We start from the raw sequence: 23,746 nt of genomic DNA, 5'->3' as shown, positions 1-23,746 counted from the left end.
GGTGCATTGCTTTGTTTGTCCAATCATTTTCCAGTAAGGGATAATAACTGATTGCCACTTCTAAACGGTTGTTAAATGCCAGAATAAGCTGGTGATAAACAATTAACTGGCAAGAACTAATCCTTCCCTAATGCCAGTCACCCTACAGTTGACTTCATGAATTAATTTTGGTATTTGCTTCGGTAACCCCATTTATTCAGCAGAATGTATGTACAGTTTGTATATTTGGTTAAATTTCAAAAAGTAGTTTTGGTTTCCTAAGCTGTTTCAATATTTGAATATATATATTTGCAGACATCTTGTCTGGCAGGTGCGTAGAATATGATCAAAAGTAGCAGATCAAAGAGTTTAGAGAAAGTCCCGCACACTGACCATTACGCAAGCAAAAATTTATTTTTGAAAAATACAACGTTTCGGTCTCAGACCTTCATCAGGTAAATTCACACATTCACCTCAACCATAGCCTTAAATAGTTTGGTTGACTAACCAGGACCAATCAGGTCCGGCTCTTGAATTACGTCATTCATTCACAAAGTGGCACTCCCATCACGGACTGTGAACAGGAAAAGGCAGAAAAAATGCCACTCAGTACATTTAAAAACAATAGATAATCAGTGCATTGTCATTAGCCCAATATTTTTCTACACTTAATCAAAGAGGACACAGTCCATTCAAAAGTGGATCATTACATTGGTTAAATTACATTGTAGCAGTCCATATGCACACATGTACAATGAACAGTTCCTGAGGATAAACTAGTAAGGAAAAAAGAAGGAAAAAACATCAAATTAGCACAATATAATATTGAGATTAAATTCATCATTAAGGCCTTTTGGCGATAGCGTCTGCAAAGTGAATATCTAATATGCCTCGCGTCTTTTTAGTAGCAAGTCGTGGTTGCCCCCCCGGTGGTGTCCTCTTTGATTAAGTGTTGAAAAATATTGGGCTAATGACAATGCACTGATTATCCATTGTTTTTAAATGTACTGAGTGGCATTTTTTCTGCCTTTTCCTGTTCACAGTCCGTGATGGGAGAGCCACTTTGTGAATGAATGATGTAATTCAAGAGCCGGACCTGATTGGTCCTGATTAGTCAACCAAACAATTTAAGGCTATGGTTGAGGTGAATGTGTGAATTTATCTGATGAAGGTCTGAGACCGAAACGTTGTATTTTTCTAAATAAATTATTGCTTGGTAATGGTCAGTGAGCGGGACTTTCTCTAAACTCTTTGCTCTCTTAAATTGTGTCTAAAGGTAACACAACACCAAACTTTTTCACATAATTACTTGAAAAGTCCAATTTAAACAGAAGCATTCCTACCACAGGGGACTGAACTTTATCAAGAAGACAGCAAAAAAGTTACAAAAATACAATGTTGCAATAAAGTGAAGCATCACTTAAAAGTTGAAAAAAAGTTAAAAGTTAGAGCAATTAGCCCCAACCTCGACCTCGGCCCAAACAGTAAAAGTATAATCCATTTGAGAATAAAATAAACTTATACAAATATGGATGTTAGTTTTTAAGGTCTTGGATTCAGCCAGGCTTGCTTGAAATGCTAAATCCACTGATGTGGCAATTATCATTGAACTCCTCCTGCTGCTGGTCAGAACTTGTAACAACACTTTCAGGAAGAATTTAAGAAATATTAACAATGTGTAATGGGACTATATGTACATATTATTGTTTTTGCCTCAGTCACAGACGGCAGACTCAACATATCTGGTTTAATCTCGAGGGGAGCTGTGAAATGCTGTATAGCTGCTCACCTAACTCCAGAGCCTCACTTTATCGACCAGCCCTCGTCTAAGCTGATTTGACCTGTCTGCGTTTGCTGCTCAACAAATGAACAGGCGCTGGATGGGTGTGGAGATGGGAGGAACGAACACACACACACACACACACACACACAAACACAAAGCAAACAACTGAAACACATACAAACTGGAACACCGTGCATAGAGCTGTGTGAGGAAGAACAAATACTTTAAGAGTGAGGAGAAGCACACGTAGAATTGCATTAAAAGGACAATTCCGGCCCAAAATGAACCGAGTACAGAGTCGACCGTTCCCTGGGATTTGTTTTCATGCTAATCAAATCTGTCTCCAGCTTGAAACAAGCTACTGCAAACCAGTAATTAGCTTCTAACGGTTGCCTTCGGGGCAGAGGGTAAATCACTATTTCTATACCACTAACAAGGCTCAAAATAGCACCGCACTTCCACAGTAGCACAATGAGGGTCCCTACATGTAAACCAAAGCATTGAGAACTTTGTAAGCATACAGACAGTTTATTAAAAAGATAGCTTAGAAAGACAGTACCGTTCACTATACAGGCGTGGTTCAACTTGTCAGAGAACGGTCGATTCGGTACCCATGTGTTATTAACCCCTAAATTCATGTTGCGCCGGAATTGTCCTTTAAGGGGTCAGTCACATATTACCTGTCCACTACTTTTTAATATTTCCTGTGTTTAAAGTGATGGTTCGGAGTAATTTCACCAACAACAATAGCAGAGAGCAGAATCCAGCAGGCAAGTGTTATTTACATAAACTTCTGGTGTACTTACAAACTTTACAATCCATCGTTTTTTGAGTGCATAACCTATTTGTACTAGTGTAGAAGTTCGGTATTATTTTGGGCATTATTAGTGGGGTCATTTACGAGATACAAACCTGGGTCCATTAGGCCCTGCGCTAAGCTATTCAGCTGATAACGCTAGTCTACGCTAACTCTCCCAATGTTCGACTCAGCTGAAAAAAGCTTCTGGGGGGGGTGTTTGGCTTGAGGTCATGGTGCAAAGGACCCTAGGGTGAAATTACTCGGAACCATCACTTTAAGTGGAGATTTTGGACTCATGATGGCATTAAAGAAAATGTCAGAGGCTCACCAAAAAGATGAGGATTTATCCTTTAAATATCCATTGCAAATATCAAGGTAAGCCAGCCATTTTCATGATACATTGTTCTGGACCAGTGTTTGTAATTTGAGTTCATAACCACGTGGCTAGCAGCTATCAAGATAACGTACTTTGGATAAATGTTGGACAAACAGACTGACTGACATCACCATCCTTGGGAGCGGACAAAGTTAACTCAAATCAAATTAAATTAAATCCAGAAATGGAATCACAGACAAAGACTAAAAACAGACAGAAAATGAAAGAATGAATGAATGAAATGACGGCAGCAAGATGGTCTCTCCGTTCACCCAAAGGCTTTTAGTTTAGTGGTTTAATAGTTTAGAATGACCTGTACTTTGCCATGTCACTGGGAGTTCTGTGGCTCAAAGACAGACGCAACACATCTGACAGAGCCTATATTCAATGCTTTAACCGCCACTCCTCTGGCTGTTTGGAGATCATGTGACGTAAGTTGATGAACTTGTCTTATGTATTATGTATGCATCCAACAGAATACCTGCAAAATGTGCTTCCTTAGTCACTACAAAGAAGTGTGTCATAAAGAGTTAAAATCCAGACACACTCTCTCACACACACACACACACACTCTCACACACTCTCTCTCACACACACACACACACACACACACACACACACACACGCACACACACACAAACAATATGAAGCAGCATATCTGTAAGTCACAATGATATTTTTAAGGTTGAACTGGTTTTCTGCTGTTTCCAGTGGCTAAATACAATACAATAGAGGTTTTGGTGTGTTTTTTTTTTGTTTTTTTTACAATGAATCTGTGCTTTCATCAATTTGGCTGAAACTAATAGTAGTAGTTATAAGTTAGACACTGGGACATGGAAGTCTATACTATTCTTTACCGTATCTATGATGGCAACAGGAGTGTTAGTGCAACAAACTGGTTCCTTCGCTGGCTTCTCACTTGAGTGGCCGGTTCTCTAAATCTGATTAAAGATCACAGAAACTAAAGAAATCTAAAGCATTCTGAGATGGTAAACAGCAGAAAAAGGTTGAGATGTGCTCTTGAGCAAGGTGATTACTGTAACTCACAACTGCTCCGGCAGAGCTGCTCAGTGACGGCGACTGAACTGGGCAGCTCCTACAGCGAAAACGTGAAACTGAAGGCATGCAAAGCTGGATGTTAAACAAAAGTCAAAGCGTGAGTGAAAATGCATCCTCCAAGTATACTGTACATGTGCACTTACTGTACTGTGGTTGTGATGTGTAGCCGTCGGAGGCCTGGTGTAGGGAACTGGCGAGAGTTAATGTAGGAGACCTTAGTCATGGCTGTGTTGATGCTGTCTAGATCCTCTCCCTCCACCACCAGCACAGACTGGGCAGGGTTAAAATGGAACTGGACACACAAACAAAACACTATTTGTCCTCAATGAAACTTCCACAGATCCAGATTCAAACATTTATATTTATGTTGTAGTTCAATAACATTATTTGTGTCTTGTCTTGATTGGGAAATACATGTAGATCAACATGTTTTACTAGACTGATATCAAAGGATGTGCATCCTTTGCTGCTTAAGGGTAGCCTGACAAGCCAGACCCACATCAAGATGTTGGGTCTGGGAACTCACCATTGACGGAGTTCAATCCGAGAGGTGGGATAAAGGGTTGTCTTTCAAATTCCCTCTGCACGCAATAGGATAGAGCTACAACCAGGCAGAGCAACGAAGAAGGTAGCGAAGCTAGTTGATAGATTAAACTTTAAACTTTTGCCATATCCGGTCGGCAAAACTCCGAACACATCTTCCTTTTTAAGAATGATTTCTGTGCCGTTCTTTGTTCTTTTCTCAAAGAAAAGCTTAACTCCAAGTCTTCCAGCAGCAGCAGCCGCCATAAGCCCACCCACCGACTCTATACACGATGTGATTGGCCTGACCAGATTTTGGTTTTTCCAGCTCGCAAGTCAACGGAGAGTGCCTAGACCCCCTGGCTGCAAATTAAATTTGCTGCCGCTAGGGTGCGTCTAGATTTCTAGGCTAGCTTAAGGGGGCTTTCACACCTGAAAGTCTGAGCCAAGGTTTATGTTGTACATAACTACGTCCTGTCTTCATCACATACGTGAGCTGCGTCTCCCGATAGTTGTAATTGATTGGTTTGATGGGCTTCCCCGTCCTCTCGTATTCTCTCTCTAGTGTCAGAGTTCTTTTTTTCCAGCTGACTGCTGCTCTCCCCGTGTTTCCACATCAGATGAGAGGTCATAGAGAATTGGACATTTCGGACACTGACAGAATGAGTCGTTCTCTCCACCATTTTTGTGTGGTCCACTGGGGAACGCATTGCGTATTACGAAACCATCCTAAAAATGCTTTTTACGCTAGGAATGAATTGGACCATGGTTCAGTTTGATCTGGACCGAGAAAATTTAAGGCCGTTTGGTCCGGACCGCGGTCTGGGGGAAGTTTCACACCTGTAATTTTGGTTCGGATGAAACTAAAACATCCGAAAGTCCGGACCAAACCAGGTAGGTGTGAAAGCCCCCCTAAAAAGAGACACATGATTCCTGGACAGCACTGCTAAGGTGGTAGCAGTAACTGTACTAGTACCAACCAAAGGCTGAAAGTGTGGGGGGTGTGTGTGTGTGCGTGCGTGTGTGTGTGTGTTTCCACCAACCTTGATGTCCTTAGCGAGGCTTTCAAGGGAGTTGATATCAAGGCCTTCTTTGCAGGCCTGCAAACAGGAAATAACCTTCTGGGTTTCAATGCGGCCTGGTCGGATTGTCAGACCTGACAGGCTGCCACGGAAATACTGGGTGAACCTTGGGGTCCCTACCTCACCACCTAATGGGAGAGAGAGAGAGGAGAGAATCACAAGCAGGAAAAAAGGACATATTTTGACCATATATTTTTATCAAACTTAAGTTAGATGTTCTGTCCCCCAGAGGGCAGTGTATCAGTCAGTGTCAATAGGCAGCCAATGATGTTTTCAGAAGAAAAACACACTGCCACGTTTTTTTTAATTAAAAGTCAGATCCTGGATTAAACACAAACTGTATGCTTTTGACAGGAAGTTCAGAGCTTTCACCGTAGCCTACCTAAGTGGTCTGATGTTTATACTTGTGCGCTGGTGTGTGTGTCGAGCCGGTGTGTGTGTGTGTGTGTAGAGTGAGAGAGTGACGGTGATTACCGGTAGCTTCAGAGTGAGTAGCGACTCTAGAGTCATAGTGAGAGGAACAAAGTGTCTCCCCTGTGTTTTCTGACCACGGTGAGACATCTGTAGCAGGAAAAGTTAACCCTCTCCTTGATTACACGTTGTTTAAGGAGAAGGAGAACCAGGAAATGAGTCGGGGGAATGCAACGCTACCAAGCCACGGCCAAGCGACGTGCGTCGCCGCAACGTGTAGTTACATTTTGAAATGCGTAAATAAAGCCTCGGAATCTGAATTGAAAACGTTTACAAGCAAACATTTACAAAAAATAATGCCCATAACAGGTTCTAATATTAAGGGCTGCCTAATATTCGTTCGAATATCATTAATTCTTTTTAAATATGCCAATTATATTCGGAGTCAAAGCCCTAATTCCTAGTCTCACATTTTCCTTGTCTGCTTGTTTCCCCTGCACTGTACTAACTCTTCTGTCCTTTCAGATCCTGCCACTCCCACCTGCCCTGCAGAAACCCCTGCCCCGCCATCACCTAAGCTCCCCCACACGCCTGTTCCCACTTCCCTATTAGCCCAGTAGCATATATACTGGCCAACGTCCATTAAAATTCCTCGCCAGATTGTCTGCTGTGCTCCTGCCTCAGAGTTCCAGCCATTTTCTCTGCCAGCCTTTTGCTCTCTGGCCTGATCCCCTCTTGGATAAATTGGCCTCATCTCTCCCGCCTGCCTGGTTTTGACTTTTTCCTGTTTTTGACCTCTAGTAAACTCAATCTTTTTATTTTACCGACCTGGTCTGAGAGTCGTGCTTTTGGGTTCAAACCTGTTTTTACGGATGCCTTTGCAGGGTGAAAGAGACAACATGTATTATGTATCTTTCTAAGGGAAAAGCCCACACAGTTTGCCGAAAATAACATCTGGGAAAAAAAGCCTACAAGACCCAATGGATAGCAAGCAATGAAGAATTTAGAGGTTATTTTCCCTTAAGTTCACAAAGGAGGTAAGAAAAGAAGCATACAAAACAACTCTGACACGAGTTCAGACAGGAAGTAAATGTAATTAAATCACACCGACGGGTTTTCCCAGTTCTCTAATGTAAAACAATGAGTTTTCATTTACATATTTTAGGGTGGGAATGTTAAACTGCTTAGCACATACAGTATGACAAAAGCATTATCTTAAATAAATGGATGACAATGAACAACTACATACCTTCCCACCTAAAAATGAAGAACAAATGCTCACAATAACATCTCTGGATTTTATTTTCAGTATGGCTACACCCACACTAGCTTTGTTCGAAAAGTTGGCAACAATTGTTTAATAAAGAGAAAAAGCTTTCTAAGAATATTTGGCGTTACATAAATTAAACTTTGTCTGCCATACTCAAACAAACATATGGTACAATTGTAACAACTGGCACAACTGCAGATACTGTGACACTTCCCATCAGGTTTATGAATTGAGTTTGATGTATGGGTTTGACAGATGTAACATGTGCTTGACCTGAAATGTTCTGCAGCTGTCACAGAGAGTGAAAGAAATACATCCTTTCATGCAAAATAAATGGAACCTCTAGTGCAAGCCCACACATGTCCACTGATGTGTGTGGGGTAAGCTCCATCACAAATTCAGTCAAGCCCTGACATCTTCTTAAGAGTGTACGTTTTTCCTACATAGCACCAGTTTCCTGCAGAAAATGGCAAGCTCTGCCCTGCAGCGCAATTTCACCACTTCCAATGAAGTGTGTCATTTCCACCAAATCATAAAGATCTAGTCCACTTCACACAAATTACTTCTAGTGTGTCTTTTAGACATTTTGACAAAGTCTGGGTGTGGGAAATGGTGGGCCCGAATAGCAGCAGAATTGAATATAACACCACAATGTGGTTTTTTTTAATGGAAATATTTTATTTAGAAAAGAATCTCTTTACAATATTTTTGCCATTGGTTCAAAAATAATCACGCAGAACACTACTATCTACCTTTTACTACAACTATCTCCCTTTTACATTAAAACATGTCTACTTTATGCAAACAGTGTTTAATAATGTCATTTAATTGAAAACAGACTTAAAAAAAATTAGTTTATTAACATGATTTTATGTTTTCCATTGGAAAGTTCTACATTAAACTACTGCAAAAATCCAGGTAACATTTTCAAAGTATAAAACAATCACTATCTTGTAGTTTTGATTCACGTGCAATATTTCCCATTAATCACTAATAGGCAGACATGGTTCATGTGATTGCTTTTTACAGGTCCTTTGTCAAACATATTTCCATTAGCATTCTTGTTTACACTCCTTGCAGCAGCAAATTCCCCACTGTCATACTGAATATACTGCATGTTTTCAGTGACAGAAAGTTGACTCAATAACTCTGCTGTAACTCAGCCTGGATGTTCTCCTCCTCTACTGTACTGAACTATTCTGTACAGCAAGGCTCAGGGTAGGGAACGGTAGACAGTAACTGCAGATATAATATGGTTAACACCAGCTATAGTAGCAGCCAGCCAGCATGGGGCTGGAGGCATCTACTCTCAGCTCTGTCAACGTAAATCATACAGAGGTGTGTAAGTAGAGCTGAGAGAAAAGATCCTCACACAGAGACACCAAACAACTGCTTTCAGCATGCTAGGCAACAGGAGACGTATACTGCACATTTTACAAACAGTGAGGAAATACAGTAGTTCTCCTACAGTCCTATAAAAACTGCATCACATATACAAGTAATGGTTGATATTTAAAACTAGAAATAACCTTTTTTGACAACAAGTGCAAAGACCGATCAGGTACCTAGCATACCAAGCTAATAACACGGGGCTCGTGGACCCCAATGGCAAAGAGAGACGCAAAAAAAAAGGCATAAAAGCAGAACTAATAATTGATGTGGACCCAGAAGATACCTTTTTAAGTTTGTGTTTGCCTCTTCCAGACTCTGCAATTAATAGTCCAAACCCCCAAAAAATTGTGTGCCAACAAGAACGAGGTCTCTAACGCCGACATTCTCAAAGAAAGTTTTTGAGCTGAAGGAGCGCTTCTCCGTCTTTGAACAACGGATAAATAAAACCTTTGCAGACATCACTGTGGTAAAAGAAGAGATGAAGGGCCTTGGTTTTCAAGCAAAGGAGGTGGACGACAAGGTGAAAAGGCTAGATAAGAGCATTGAAGAACTAAAAGAGAAAACCGAAGAAAGCGAGGGCTACAGCAGAAGATGGAATTTGCGCCTCATCAACCTTCCTGAAAAACTGAACGAAGACGTAAGAGAGGAAGTTATGAAGATAATGGGTCAGATTACACTTGATGATAAAAGCAAGCTTGGATTCTTGGTTGATACAGTACACAGAGTTGGACGCCCCAGAGATGATAAGACACCGCGTCCGATTGTTATCCAGTTCAACATGCAACATGCTTCAGGTACAAGATTTGGAAGGACTCGCACAATGCCGGAATTAGGAAGAATCTGAATCTCCGTATCACCGAGGACCTGACACGCTCCGAGAGAGAATGCAGAAACAAGCTGTGGCCCCTGGTCGAGCAGGCTCGTAAGGACGGAAAGAAGACCAGATGGCAAGGACCAGCCACCTTCATCGATGGGGTGAAATTTGTTGCATAAAATCTTCACCCAGTATAGTCGTCTAGGTATGACAACCAGGCAAGTAAATGTTTGACAAGTGGACAATTAAGTAGGCTGATGTCAATAAGGCCTTACAACAGCTCAATATCTTGTTTTTTGGTACTCCCAGTGTTCAGGGTATTTCTAATCACTACCAAAGGTTAAGGGTTCCTTTATTAGCTCTTATCTTCTGTTTACCTTATTTGTAGGCATCGAACCTTTTTTTTTTCATATAATTTACTGATTGTATGGCAAATACTACTTTTATTAATATTAAAGTGATTTTTCTCAATGTCAAAGGCATACCCAAACATCTCTAAAAGGAAGGCTATTTTTCTATTCTGTAGACGCTCTAATTGTTTTTTACAAGAGACTCACTCATGTGATGATGATGGGAAAATCTGGAGAAGTAAATGGGTGGGGGGATCAGATTTACTTAAGTCATGCTTCTAATCACTCAGCAGGAGTAGCTATTTTGTTCAATAAATTTAAAGATGTGTTAGAATCCCACCTTTCTAAAGAGGGTAGATGGATTATTTTGGTTCTTGGAGTGAATAATGTTATTCTGGTGTTAAATATATATATGGACATAATAAATAAAGGAACTCTTACTGAAGAGGAAGAATTAAAACTGTCAAGTCTGAAGGAAGAGGTTGACCAATTGTATATTAATATGACCAAACGAGCCTTTATAAGCTCTAGAGCAAAATGGTTAGAGGAAGATGAGCGCAATACAAGCTATTTTTTGCACTGGAAAAAAGAAATTATAAGAGAAATAATATTATTCCTTTAAATATTAATAACTTTATGAATTCCAATCCGTCTGATATAGCAAATTATACCTCTCGTTTCTATTCTGATCTATATTGCTCCCACTATAACCAATCAGAGGATGAGAAATTTATCAGCAAAGGGTTTGCAACATTAGGCTTATTCTTGACATAATAAATTATTCTGAATATGTGGAATCTGACGCTGTGATATCGTTGGATTTTTATAAAACATTTGACACAGTAGAGCATCAATTCTTATTTAGGTCACTTCAAACTTTTGGTTTTGGGGAAAATTGTATCTCCGGTGTTAAAATGCTTTATAAAAACATCAGTAGCTGTGTCATGCTATATCCAAATACCACCCAAAGCTTCTCAGTTTATAGATCAGTCCGCCAAGAATGCCCTTGTTCTCCATTTGTATTTCTCATTCATCAATCCCTCTGTAAAGACATAAATCATATTTTAATTCATTTTATTTGGAAAAAGAAATGCCATTGTTTAAAAAAGGAGATTTTAGCAGCCCAGAGAAATGCAGGTGGCATGGAAATAATAGACTTCATGGATGTGAACAATACCTTTAGAATTAAATGGTTAAAAGAATGTTTAAAAGCTCCAGAATCCCTTTGTTCTACTTCATTCCACAGTCCATTTTTGGAAAAATGGGAGGCCTTGAATTTGTATTACAATGCAGGTATAATGAAATTAAGTTATCCCAAAAGTTATCTAAATTTCATCAGCAGGTGCTTAACGCTGCAAAATTATGCTTTATACATAACTTTTCTCCACACAGAACTATTATATGGAACAATGAGTTTATAACCAGTAAGAATAAGTCTTTATATCTACAACTCTGGGTTGATAGGAATATAATTTTTCTTACAGACTTACAAAATGGGACTCTTTATATTCTAACATTCATTGGGAATCAACGTGGCTTCTACCGTACAAATGTGTTATCCCCAATAAACTGAAATAATTACATTTTAAAATACTGCATAATATTTATCCAACTAACAAATTTGTTTCAAGATTTGCGGCTGCGGATAATAAATGTGAATTTTGTAAGATTGAAGAAGAAACTATTTTACATCTATTCTGGGAGTGTCAGTATTCTGTGGAGTTCTGGAAATTTTTTTAAAACTATTTAAATATTCAAAAGAACCATGAAATTTAATTGGAAGCAAAAGATGTTATTCTTAATTACGATAACAAAAATAAAACAATACATAGAATTGTCAACTTATTAATTCTACAAGGAAAATTTCATATCCATAAAGCAACATTTTCTAAATCTCGGCCAGCTTTTACTCACTTCAGAATTGAATTTCGGAACTTTTTTGAGGCTATCCAAATGATTAATAATAAGAAAACTATTTATATAGCTGATCTACTGCAAGAGTCTTTCAAGGAAATGTGATTTCATTTCATATTGCCTTTGTATTATATTTTATGTATTTTTTTTTCTAATTATATATTAAGTGCCCTTTTTAAATTTTATATATATATTTTTAAATTTTATTGTTATTATTATATAATTATTTTCTTTTTTCTTTTTTTACTTTATCAAGTAAGGTTGTAATGTTTCCTGGTTGGAAATGATAATTTTTGTGTATGATGCCGAATTGTTCAAATACTGTACATCATGTTTGTAAAGTTTTGCAAATAAAAAAAATAATAATTGGGTAACTTTACTGGAGCGTCTGGCTCTCCTTTTACTGATGGTTCAAAAAGCGTTATTATCCTTCTGTAGTTTGAAAACATTCCTTGAACACAATTTGAATATCTTGAACAACCGTAGGAGTTGAGAAAATAAAGAAAAACTAAATACTTTTACTTTACATAGAACACGAAGTGTCTCATTTTAACCCTTTTCCCTTAATTCATTGACAATCTCCACTTAAGTGTTTTTATGCTGCATGTATTTAACTTCCCTATGTACTAACTATTAGCAGACATCAACATAAATTATAATGAAACATTGAATTAATATATAAAATGCCGTTTCTCAATTATAACACCGTTTCATGTGACGTTACGTTTATGGCAATATGCTATTGCTAGCTTCGCTTTTAAACTTTGTAACGTTACTATCCAACTTGGCAAAACCATCAAACGGCACACTACAAAGTTTCTCAAGATACAAACAATATTAAATGTAACACTAACATACCTTGTGCCCCTAACAGCCAGGTGCTAAACAATACAAATATATACCTTGCTTCGTCCTCGACACAACAGCTCAACACTTTCTCGTTTGCGTCTCGTTTATTTACTTCCGGTTAGTGTCAGAAAACGACTAAATCGAAACAATAGGGGGGGCTCAGCTTTTCTTAGACATGAGTAGGGGGGGGCGCAAAGGAAAAAAGGTTGGGAACCACTGCCCTAAAGAATAGGATGCCAACCATTTTTATCAATAATCATGTAAACAACATTACAGCATCATGCTTTTCAAACAGCAGACACTAGAATCAGTTTATCAGATTCATCATCAAGCTAGGTGGCAGTGGGAAGTTAGACAAAACTTGTCCCATCTTTGTCACAACGTGGCTCTCCACTCAGCCCAAGAGCCTTGTGTGTATGCGCATGGTTAGCTTAGCCTTAAGTCCAAAAACAAACCGGTCTAATAGAACAGAAGTTATTTGTCATCCTCATTTCACTAACTATGACTGTTCTCTGCTGCAAGAGTTCAAAAGCTCACACCTTGAAGCATTCTTACTATTTCACTTCATGGAGAATATTTCACATTCAGACCACATACAGAGCATATTTACACATTGCGAAAAAAATTGTATGTTGTTGAGCTGTGATGATAACTGAATACTAAAATGCAATTGCTTTAATTTAGTACTACATCACACGCATACTGTATAAGATTATGTGGCAGCTCCAGAAAACAACCTTCTAGAGCAATTCTGTATCTTTGTTACAATTAAATTGTCTATGATGTGTGCTTTTTTCCCCAGCTGAAACAAAACATGCTGTTCATGGAACACTGAGGCTATTTCTGTGTAAGGATTGTGGCATCCCCACCTGATGTCTAATGTCAAACTTTCAAACATAAAATAACTAAAAGTGATTCAGAAGACATTTGTTTTGTTTTAAATGACAAAGCTAATGGGAACAATTTGATTCGGAACAAGTGGAACTTGGCCATGCATTATTTGAACAGACATGACACTTCAGGTCTTTGTGCTAAAGAAAGTGTAAGTAGGGGCACAGTAAGACATTTTCCATCACCTCCCTTTCTATCCACATGTAAAAATATTTGTCATTATTCTGCCTATTAGTCTCCTCCTTTATCTCTCTGACAAATGCACCGTTATTTAAGCAAAACAAGTTTTATTTTTCAAAATGTATCACTGTCTAAGTAGACTTTGCTATCTAACCTGCCTGAGTCAATGTAAAAACAATTACCCCAAACAAAATCACTCGACAGGTCACCTTCCTTTAAAATGTTTAACCTCTTGGTTCTCTATGGTTCATAACATAGAGTAAGACAGCTATGGAGAGGAGCACTGAGAGGGAGGATCTGAGCCAAATGACATGCAGCTGGGTCATTCTGGGTCAAAATTAGGGCTGTCAACGAATATTCTAAATTCGAATATATATTCGAATAGTTTTAAAAAAACGAATTTTGAAGGTGAAAATTAATATTTGAATTAAAAAAAAAAAAAAAAAAGTGGAAAAAAAACGCTTGCAGTAGCACAGGCTGTCTGGCTGTCTGCTTTGCTAGCGCGCCTGAAAGCCGTTACATACTGGATGTAGCCCAGCTGGCGCATACAAATGTGACATCATGAGATCGCCGTGACTATTTATACCTTCGCTGGTGGTCGCGACACTAGCTGCAGTCTTCTCCTGAACAGCGGTGGCGCTAATGAGCAAAGGCTACCGACGCTGCCCTTTCTACAGACTAGAAGAAGAAGAAAAAGGTAAACAACGGCAGAACTGGCAGCAGCATTGCCGTCAATGCTTCGATGTGATTCAGTGACCTACTTCGTCGGATCGAGCCTTTCATTCACCATAAAAGAACTCATCTTAACCCAGTATGTTTACAAGAGAGACTTGCAGTCACTGGCATCACGTTGTCGGCGAACTCATTCAGGCCTCCTGTTTCCGCTTTGTCGCGCACCACTGGAAAAAAAAAAAAAAAAAGAGCCGTGCGCGACCTCGGCTCGGCCGATATTGCATCATTTTGACGTCACGATGTCGCGCGCCACCTTGGATGCATGCGCAACCAGATGTTCGAATAGTTGGAATATTCGGTGTTATTTTAGAGGGAATATTCGAACGTCATTTTTGAGAGAGAATTTTGACAGACCTAGTCAAAATCCAGGAAAACAGGCGGTGCTACCCTTAATGTCAGTCTTTTCACACTTTTTTCCAAATCTAGCGCATGCCGTACAAAAAACTGTAAAACTGAAGTAATTTCATGGGCTAAAAATATGAAGCCTAGAATTTGAACAGAAATATTTTACAAGCCTTGGTTTTGGGACACATTCTTGATATAGACAAGGTTAGAACAAAATCTAAGACAGTGCAACAATTCCATTTTAAGATTGACAGGCACCTGCCTGATAAATAGCCTATATTAATTGAAAAAAAACGTACTTCATTGCCAAGACATATATGTATCTACTGGAATAGAGCAGTGTAAATATTGCATAAGGCCATCCTCAACCTCAAATACAACAAAAATATTTATTAATTTTTTTTTTTTTTTTTTAAAGTAAGTGCTGTATAACTAGCACACTATAATTGAGGTAAGTTTGGAGACATTACCTTATTTAATCATTAAGTTAATAAATATTTTTGTTGTATCTCTTTTCGGTGTTGTAATTTGTAGACAACCCCTAAGCACTCAGTAGCAACAGCAGCAGAGACGAGAAGCCAACAGGCAAGTGTTATTTACATAAACTTCTGGTGTACTTACAAACTCTCCAATCCATCGTTTTATGAATGCATAACCTATTTGTACTAGTGTAGAAGTTTGGCATCATTTCGGGCATTATTAGTGGGGTCATTTACGAGATACAAACCTGGGTCCATTAGCCCCTGCGCTAAGCTATTCAGCTGATAACGCTACTCTACGCTAACTCTCCCAATGTTTAACCCAGCTGAAAAAAGTTTCTGGGGGGTTGTTTGGCTCGAGGTCATGGTGCAAAGGACCCTAGGGTGAAATTACTCCGAACTATCACTTTAATCCATAATCTTCCTGCCAACGTTCATTGAAACAACAACCTGCTGGCAGCGATATTACCTTTATACTGTCTATGGATATTACAAATCCCACTATGGCCACGCCAAGACCCACCCTTAAATAGCATTTATTGGCCAGGTGTCCATGATGTTTACGCAAGATAACGTAACCCCATTTGTACAGGTCCTATCCCCTGACCAATCAGCTATCCTAACATTAACCACTCAAGGTGAAATGCCTAACCCCAATCAATCAAGCTGCTTCCTATGGCGGGTCTTGGCGTGGCGACAGATCGCAGTCACACAAGCAAGCAGGTTTAATTTTAGGCTCCCCAACATGTTATTTCTCCTTTTATAAACAAACTATTCAGTCAGATAGGCATTTACATACTACATAAAGATTTACGCTTAGCTCTTCATTGTAACACAGATAGTATGGCAGTATTTTCTTGATATTTTTATTGCACTATTTCTTGACTTTGCAGTACTTGCTTTTAAAGTTTATTTCCTACATGGCAATACATCTGGTTCTAACATATAGGATTTTCAATCAAAACGTTGAAATCATTATTTCTGATTTGATGCAATATGAGAAAGTCCTACTGCACTTATAAGTGATACAATTTAAGACATCCGTGCTTAAGAATCCTTTGCTGCTTAAGGGTAGCCTGACAAGCCAGACCCACATCAAGATGTTGGGTCTGGGAACTCACCATTGGCAGGGTTCAATCCGAGAGGCGGGATAAACGGTTGCCTTTCAAATTTGCTCTGCACGTAATTGGATAGAGTTACAACCAACCAGAGCTACAACGAAGGTAGCAGAGCTAGTTGATAGATTCAACTTTTGCCGTATCCGGTCGGCAAAACTCCGAACACATCTTCCTTTTTCAAGAAAGACTTCACTGCCGTTCTTTGTTCTTTTCTCAAAGAAAAGCTCAACTCCAAGTCTTCCAGAGTCGCGGCCAAAGCTGATTCGAAAAACCGCTGTTCCCAGCAGCAGCAGCCATAAGCCCGCCCACTGACTCTATACACAATGTGATTGGCCCGGCCATAGTTTGGTTTTTCCAGCTCGCAAGCCAACGGAGAGTGCCTAGACACCCTGGCTGCAAATTACACTTGCTGCCGCTAGGGTGCGTCTAGATTTCTAGGCTTTGACTCTCAGGGGATTGAGCCCAGACGTTTAACCTTGCTATTATTTTTGCTTGTAAAGATATTCAGACACACACACTCAGACACACACACTCAGACACAGACACACACACACACACACTCAGACACACTCAGACACACACACACACACACACACACACCCCAAGTGAGGTCCAAGGAGATATTTATGATTATTTTTTACTGGATTTGTGTGTTTTAAGTCAGTACATCTGTGTATCAATATTTGAAAGGTTCGATATATAGGTTTTCAAGGCTATGACTTGTCATACACAGGTGTACAAAATAACAACACTGCTGCATTTCATTAAGATGTTCCAGCTCCTTGGCTCTTGTATTGTACGTGGCAAGCTAGCTTAATGGAACAGAGCCATAATTAATATTAGAATAATGTGCTTCTCCTGCTTTGTCAAAATGGAAAAGCTCTAGTGGATTACTGTTAATGTGAAAACAAATACTGTGCTGTGCTTGTAGAAGTCTATTAGGAAATGAAATGTGACTTCTCAATATTCACTGTGTGCTAAAATACTAGCATAGTGTCCTTAAACTTTAGCTGCCAACTGTTTGAAACTTACTGAAAATCTATTTTGTCTGATGCCCTTTGTTATCAACAGACCTCAGGCTCTAGATGTGCTTCGTTAGTGAAGTATTTTTATACTGTACTGTAAGGGTTGCTCTGACTTTTCACACCCACTTTCCTGTTGCACATGAAATGGGATAACAAACACACATTTCCCATGCAAACAGCTTGTTTCTACAGAAAACTGCTTAAAAAAAAAAACTCGACAACAACCAAACCCTTTTCTTGTTAACCTTGTATGGCGACACATCTTTGCTTTCAGGGCAGTGAAAATACAGTCTGAATGCCTTTCATTCCACATGTCTCATCATTATGTTGTTGATTGTGGGGAAAAGGGGATGAAGAAATGAGAGACTCTGAAAGGCAATCTTGCTCGCTAATGGCCTGCAAAGTTATCAGTTGCGGCTTAGTGAAGCTTAAAGCGGCTTCATTGGGATGTAATAGCTGGAAAAGTTGTCCTCCATTCACTCTAGCTAATCCTTCCTTCAGGGCTTTCTCTCACAATCAGAGATACGTGGAAAGAGGCAGAACGAGAGGCCTGTATGAAGAAAGGAAGAAAATGATGACGACCAAAAGAAAATTGCAATCAGGCACAGGATGAAGAGAAATTTAAACGGCAACCAAAATGCCATCAGGATTGAAGCTTTGGATGATGCTGCTCAGTGTTATGATTTAGGCAAGCGGCAGAGCGGATCACCGCTGTCTCATTCTGGCCTCCTGTAAAGCACTTTTGTATAATTATTCAAGTCATAAACACGGCAGCGGGGTTGGTCTTATTCATTCCAATGTGATCACTGCTTGCTCTCTTTCCCTGCCGCTGGAACTGACACTTTCCTGTTTGATACCCACTCCGCTTGTGCATCTCCATTTCAAAGAAGAAATACTCGCAGCCCCGGGGCATAAATTTTAATCTTTATTTATCTTTACAGAAATCTCTCTCTCCCTCCCTCTCTCCCTCCATTTTCAACATCTTGGGCTGTTGTGTCTCTATGTTCATGCTGTTTCTCTGTTATATTCCATTACACATTATGCATTTGTGTCCACAGTTCTAAGTTCTAGTGTAAAATTCCATATAATTTTATATATATATACACAAAACTGCCAAAAGAAAAAGAAAACAAACACACCTAAAAACAAATAAAGGGAGCAAATTAGGCCCTAGATAAAAAAACAAAAAAACAAAGTCTTTAAAAGCCACCACAATAGCATCAAATGCTCTCTGGCATAGATTCTAGAACATTCTTCCAAAAGACTTTCCCTCATTTGATTTTTTTTATTTCTATGTTTTACCCCTTTGTTCATTTGGTTTTACAACAAGCATTTACAGTGCAATACTACAGCAGTTTAACGATCAATAAACCAATTATGTAACAGAACAACCGACAATGAAACGATAAAGACAATGTTTTTTCCTGTACTGGCGTGACTCCATTTTGTAAAAATATAGGCCTATAAATATGTAATTTCTTCATTTTATGTGGAGGATAGAAACACCACAACCGCAAGCTGAAAAGACGGCTGCATATAAAGCAACTGTCAGATTATATAGTATAGCTGTAAACAATCCAAACACAATTTAATAGCATTTGTGTTCCATTCCTGCCTGATTTCAGCTTCTGTAATGCCTTAGACACTGTGTATATGGATAGAGACAAACAACACACACACAGACCTTGCCAGCAGGCGCCCACAGTCAGCTGCGTATCAATCTTTGCGGTGTGGATCGGCCAGTCATCCGTCACCAGGTAGGGTTCATAGGTCACACCATCGACAAATAGGGTCACTGCAGGAAACTCCACGTTGATCACATAATAGTGCCATTCCTTGTCACAGATCTGTAAAGGCGAGAAAGAGGTTATGTTATTAAGCTACAGCATTTTCTGTGTCCACTTCATGCATTCAAATTAGAAAATATTCCTCGTTATCTTGTACACAAAAATAGGGCAGCTTTAAAAATACATTACTCTGGCAACCACATCTCTTTTTGGGTTTTTTTAAATTTAGGTTAGGAGCATTTTTCCGTGGAGGATTATGTTTATAGGGAGGCTGTTATGAAGATGATGTTTACTCCATGCAGCTGAAACCGAAGGCGCATCCTTGAGCGTTCCCCCGGCTTTCTACCTTTAATGAAAGAGAAGCAAGGAATTCCTCTCTTCTTCCCTGAATCATTTGCTCCCTGTCATCAGATAGCTAATGAGGTTCCTGTCTAATGAGGTGTTTATTAAAAGGCGCACGGCTGTAGAGGATCCGAGTGCCACGTAACTTTTATTAGCCATCACAAGCATTCTTCCATTATTTAGAGAACCTGTAAGGACACAGCCTGTTCTCACTCTTTCTGTCTGCCTCTCTACACACCACAAACAAACTTTCTCTACCTGGGCCACAACAAGATGTTAACATATCTGCTACTTTGCTTTAGGGCTACAACTAACAATTCTTATTGATTAACCTGCAGATTACTTCCTTGATTATTCAATTCATTATCAATAAAATGTCAGAAAGTGAAAAATTCCCGTTATAATTTCCCAGAGCCTATGTCAACACATTATTTGTTTTTGCAAATTGCCACATTTGAGAAGCTGGAATCAGTGACATTTTGGCATCATTTAAATAATGATCAGATATAGTTGAGGATTCATTTTCTGTTAATTGACAAATTGTTTTAGCTAAATTGTTTAATGTGAAGCAGACTTGAGCAATAACTTTTGTGTGGGTTAGAATTCAAGCCCATTAAGTCCAGTGGCTGTTAAAAAAATCAAGAGTAATGAAACTGTGCTTCTGTGATTTGCAGTCAACTTGCAGGGAACCTAACCTGGCTGGCTGGGGCCCTCCTGTGTGAAGTTTACTTTTCATATTCCCACCGTGTTTACGTGCACCTTGAGAATGTGTTTTGCCTGTCTATCTGCGTCACTCTGCATTCACTTCATGTGGGATGGAAGGTAAAGATGTGAATGATTCCCACGCATTCTGGGGACGGGAATACTCCAGCTGGGTCCCGTTTCAGGAAGGAGGTTTAACAAACTGAGTCTAACCCTGAACCCTGAGTTGATTTACCCTGAGATGGGAAACTGGGTTTTCGGTTCCATAACATCTGATTTGAGTTAGATCAATCAACTCAAGAGTAGGTTGACTCAGAGTTAAGCGAGTGCACCACTACTATAAAAAGGCAGCATGAATGGAGCCATGGTACTACGATTCACCATGGTAACAACTCGGCATACTTTACCCCTCTGGAACTGGAACTACTCATGTGCACATACAGCGAGTTTGAACATATATTTCGTAAAAAAAAGCAACACGGATGCTGCTGCAAAAGAGTGAGAATTGCCGTGGAAGAAAATTGCTGCTCGAGTCAATGCGTAAATTATATATAGTGTATTAATTTCATATTTAATCATAAGTATAATATTACTGGGGAAAACTGGTGGATGCTAGTGATATGAGGACGGATAAGGTTATGGAGCCTACATATTTGATGGGTTGTGAAGAAAAACGATACCGCTCAAATAGGAAGTTATCTGGAAATGAAAATACATCTAGTCGGGCCTCAATATCATCTCCCGACGTATGTTTAACTCCCTGCGAAGTAATACAGCTGCATCAACGGGATCGTCGACGAAAAGACATGCCATGTTCGAAAAAAAAAAAAAAAAGATTTATAGTCTGCCTAACATGATTAATAAACCAACAGTTTTTTAATTCATGCCGATAACAAACTGCGCTAAAATGCGCCTGATACAGACTGAATGAATGAATGAGGAAATGAAAGAGCGCTGTGTCAGAGGGAGGATTACAGACTCAGTTACGATAGTAACTGACTCTGAGGTTAAGTTACCTTGCTTTCTGAAATGGGCTGTCGTTAGAGTTTTCACTTAACCATGTGTAAGGGTTGAAAACAACGTGCAGTGGCATTATAGCACTTCATCCATAAATCTTGGCCCATCCTCTTGCATTCTCAGGCACGTCCGTATTTTTAAGTGCCTAGTCGAATATGCTTTACAGTTGCAATTATGACATTGAAATAATTTGACAAGTCTGTAAATAGCTACAGGAAATAAACTGGTAATCACGGTAAGTGTGATATGACATGATTTCAGCATGTGCCTTGTGGTTGACAGTTTAATAAAACAAATTTCCCCCTCTGTCTAAAAAAGTAATGGGGGAATACACAAAAAAATTAGTAATTAATACATGAAGCAGTTATTGTTGTGAAGTTAGCCCAGATTAAAATACATACAATAATCACCACCTTGAGCCAAGATGAGTAAATAATAAAATGATTCTTGGCTATTTCTGCCCCTCAATTGCATTTTTCAGGGGCATTCTAAGATTATATTAGGGTATTTTTGCCCTGCTTATTTGACACTGCCCTGAACAGAATTAATGGGTATAGAAAATGAATGAATGTAAGATAGAAATGACTGCACTCTTAGCACCCAGGGTGCTGCGAAGATGCATGTCATATTATGTTTTAGATGTTATATGCTGTGAAGGGCTTAATAGAAATGTCCTGCTTTCAGTAATTTGACCAGCCCAAAGGATGAATGACAACACTGCATGGGGTCCTGAAATCAACAGCACATCTGTGTCAGAGTGCCTGTTATCTGAATCACAGATATTTTCAACCTACAGTAAACAACCTAAACTGCAAGTGTACTTCCTTTTAAAGTGATATTTACAGTTTTAAAAACATTGGCAACATGGTGAAGTCTTAAAGGATTCCTCACATTATTGTTTCCCCTCTCATGACCAATGCATCCGTTTTTCTGTAATCAGTCTTGTGTGAAGGATTTGGTTGAATAAACAGCAAACCTCAATCTATTTGCACTGAAGTGGAGAATTTCTGCTAATTTGAGATGCAGAAAGAGAAACCGAAGGAAAGGATAAAATAGATTTTCATTTTGTTATTTATTTCTATGGCTCAGTGGCCACGCACGCACGCACACACACGCGCATAGTTTATTCAAGCTGTAATATAAACTAATGGGGTTGAGACCTTTGTTAGAGCAACCAGGAATCTCCAGGGATGTTCAGTTTAGAAAGTAGAGTCTCACATGAGTGTGAAGGGACAGAAATTCCCAGAGGATATCCAAGGCTCCCCTTCCATCAAACAGTATCACATCTCTCAGCAGATACAGGGATAATACATATGCTTAGTTACTATGCTTTTTTATGGATTGCTTCCTTATACGGCCACAGGTAGATCTGAACCTCACCATTGAAGGCCTAGATTCATCTGGTTTTGGGGTCAACCTACAGTTTGAATAGTTAAAATATTAAGAGCAGAATAAATAAAGACTATGTAAAGAAGATGAAGGTATTACTTGCTCCGTTTTTCAGACTGCTGTACTGCATGCATATTGAGATATCCCATGATTTCAAGCATGCATTATTAACAATGACAGTATGTTTTATTTTCATCAGCTCATGTTCTGGATTTGTATGTGTACTGGACTAGACAGGCAGAATGAATTTGCCACTTTCACTTAGCCGCTGGCTGGCTGGCTGACTGCCTGCGGAGGTCTCTGAAAAAGATAAATGCTGAAAAGTAGAATTACAAGAGGCATGAGATAGTTTTGAACTTGCTGGACTTTGACATTACTTACAGCTTTCTTGGTTACACTTGATGTTTTTCCTGCTATCTTTTCGGGCTCCAATAATGCTGCCAGAGCTAAATAAAAATCTGATACAAAAAATAAATAAATAAGTGTGCCGGAAATAATAAAGGTTTATTTTAAAGTATATCAGCCACTGTAGGCCTACCATAATTATATGGTATATATGTACATATATATATGTACATACATATATATAAATACGGGCTCAACATTAACGGTTGCCCTTGGCAACCAAATTGTGACAAGTGGCAACCTAATCATCACCCCTGGTTTCCCCTGTGGCAACCACATTATTGTAGCCCACTTTTTTCTTGTACTGTATTTTCATTACAATAAATAAATCATCATTGATGGCATTCGAGCATATGCGTTGCGGATGTTTAAATTTGCGTTCTGATTTGTTTACTACGTCCACGCTGTCAGACATAGGCTAATTGTTATATTTTCCATCTCTGTCTCCACTATTTTTTCCCCAAAAAGGACACAGTGAATAGGTTGGTCAACAGAACTTCAAACCATACTGGACATTTAGTTTTGGGTGGTCTAACTAATAGAACTCCTACCTGATGTCATCACCGGTCTCATCTCTACGTGATGCCATCGCCGACCTCATGTCTGTCTCATTCACTCCTTGCCTGTGTTCTTCTCCACTAAGACATATTACTAAACATTATGTAATAGATTTTCCATATTAGTTTTTTCATATTAATAATATTAAGAAATTAATCTGTTGGTATCAATTGGCT

The 23,746-nt window shown here is 39.1% G+C and overlaps 1 protein-coding gene across 2 annotated transcripts in view; it reads right to left on the bottom strand.

Moving 5' to 3' along the window:
* clstn2a (calsyntenin 2a) overlaps window positions 1-23,746 on the bottom strand; it is a 195,331-nt gene that overhangs the window by 8,093 nt on the left and 163,492 nt on the right. For both annotated transcript variants that reach the window (XM_028592720.1, XM_028592721.1), the window contains 3 exons: window positions 19,055-19,217; window positions 5,562-5,728; window positions 4,140-4,288 (listed from right to left, as the gene is read on the bottom strand). In XM_028592720.1, the coding sequence (XP_028448521.1) occupies window positions 4,140-4,288; window positions 5,562-5,728; window positions 19,055-19,217 (479 nt within the window). The remainder of the gene's footprint in view (window positions 1-4,139; window positions 4,289-5,561; window positions 5,729-19,054; window positions 19,218-23,746) is intronic.

This window comes from Perca flavescens, chromosome 12, assembly GCF_004354835.1.
Source record: "Perca flavescens isolate YP-PL-M2 chromosome 12, PFLA_1.0, whole genome shotgun sequence".
Taxonomy (NCBI): Eukaryota; Metazoa; Chordata; class Actinopteri; order Perciformes; family Percidae; genus Perca; species Perca flavescens.
The sequence above is the reverse complement of the archived record's forward strand: the minus strand, read 5'-3'. Positions and strand labels throughout refer to the sequence as shown.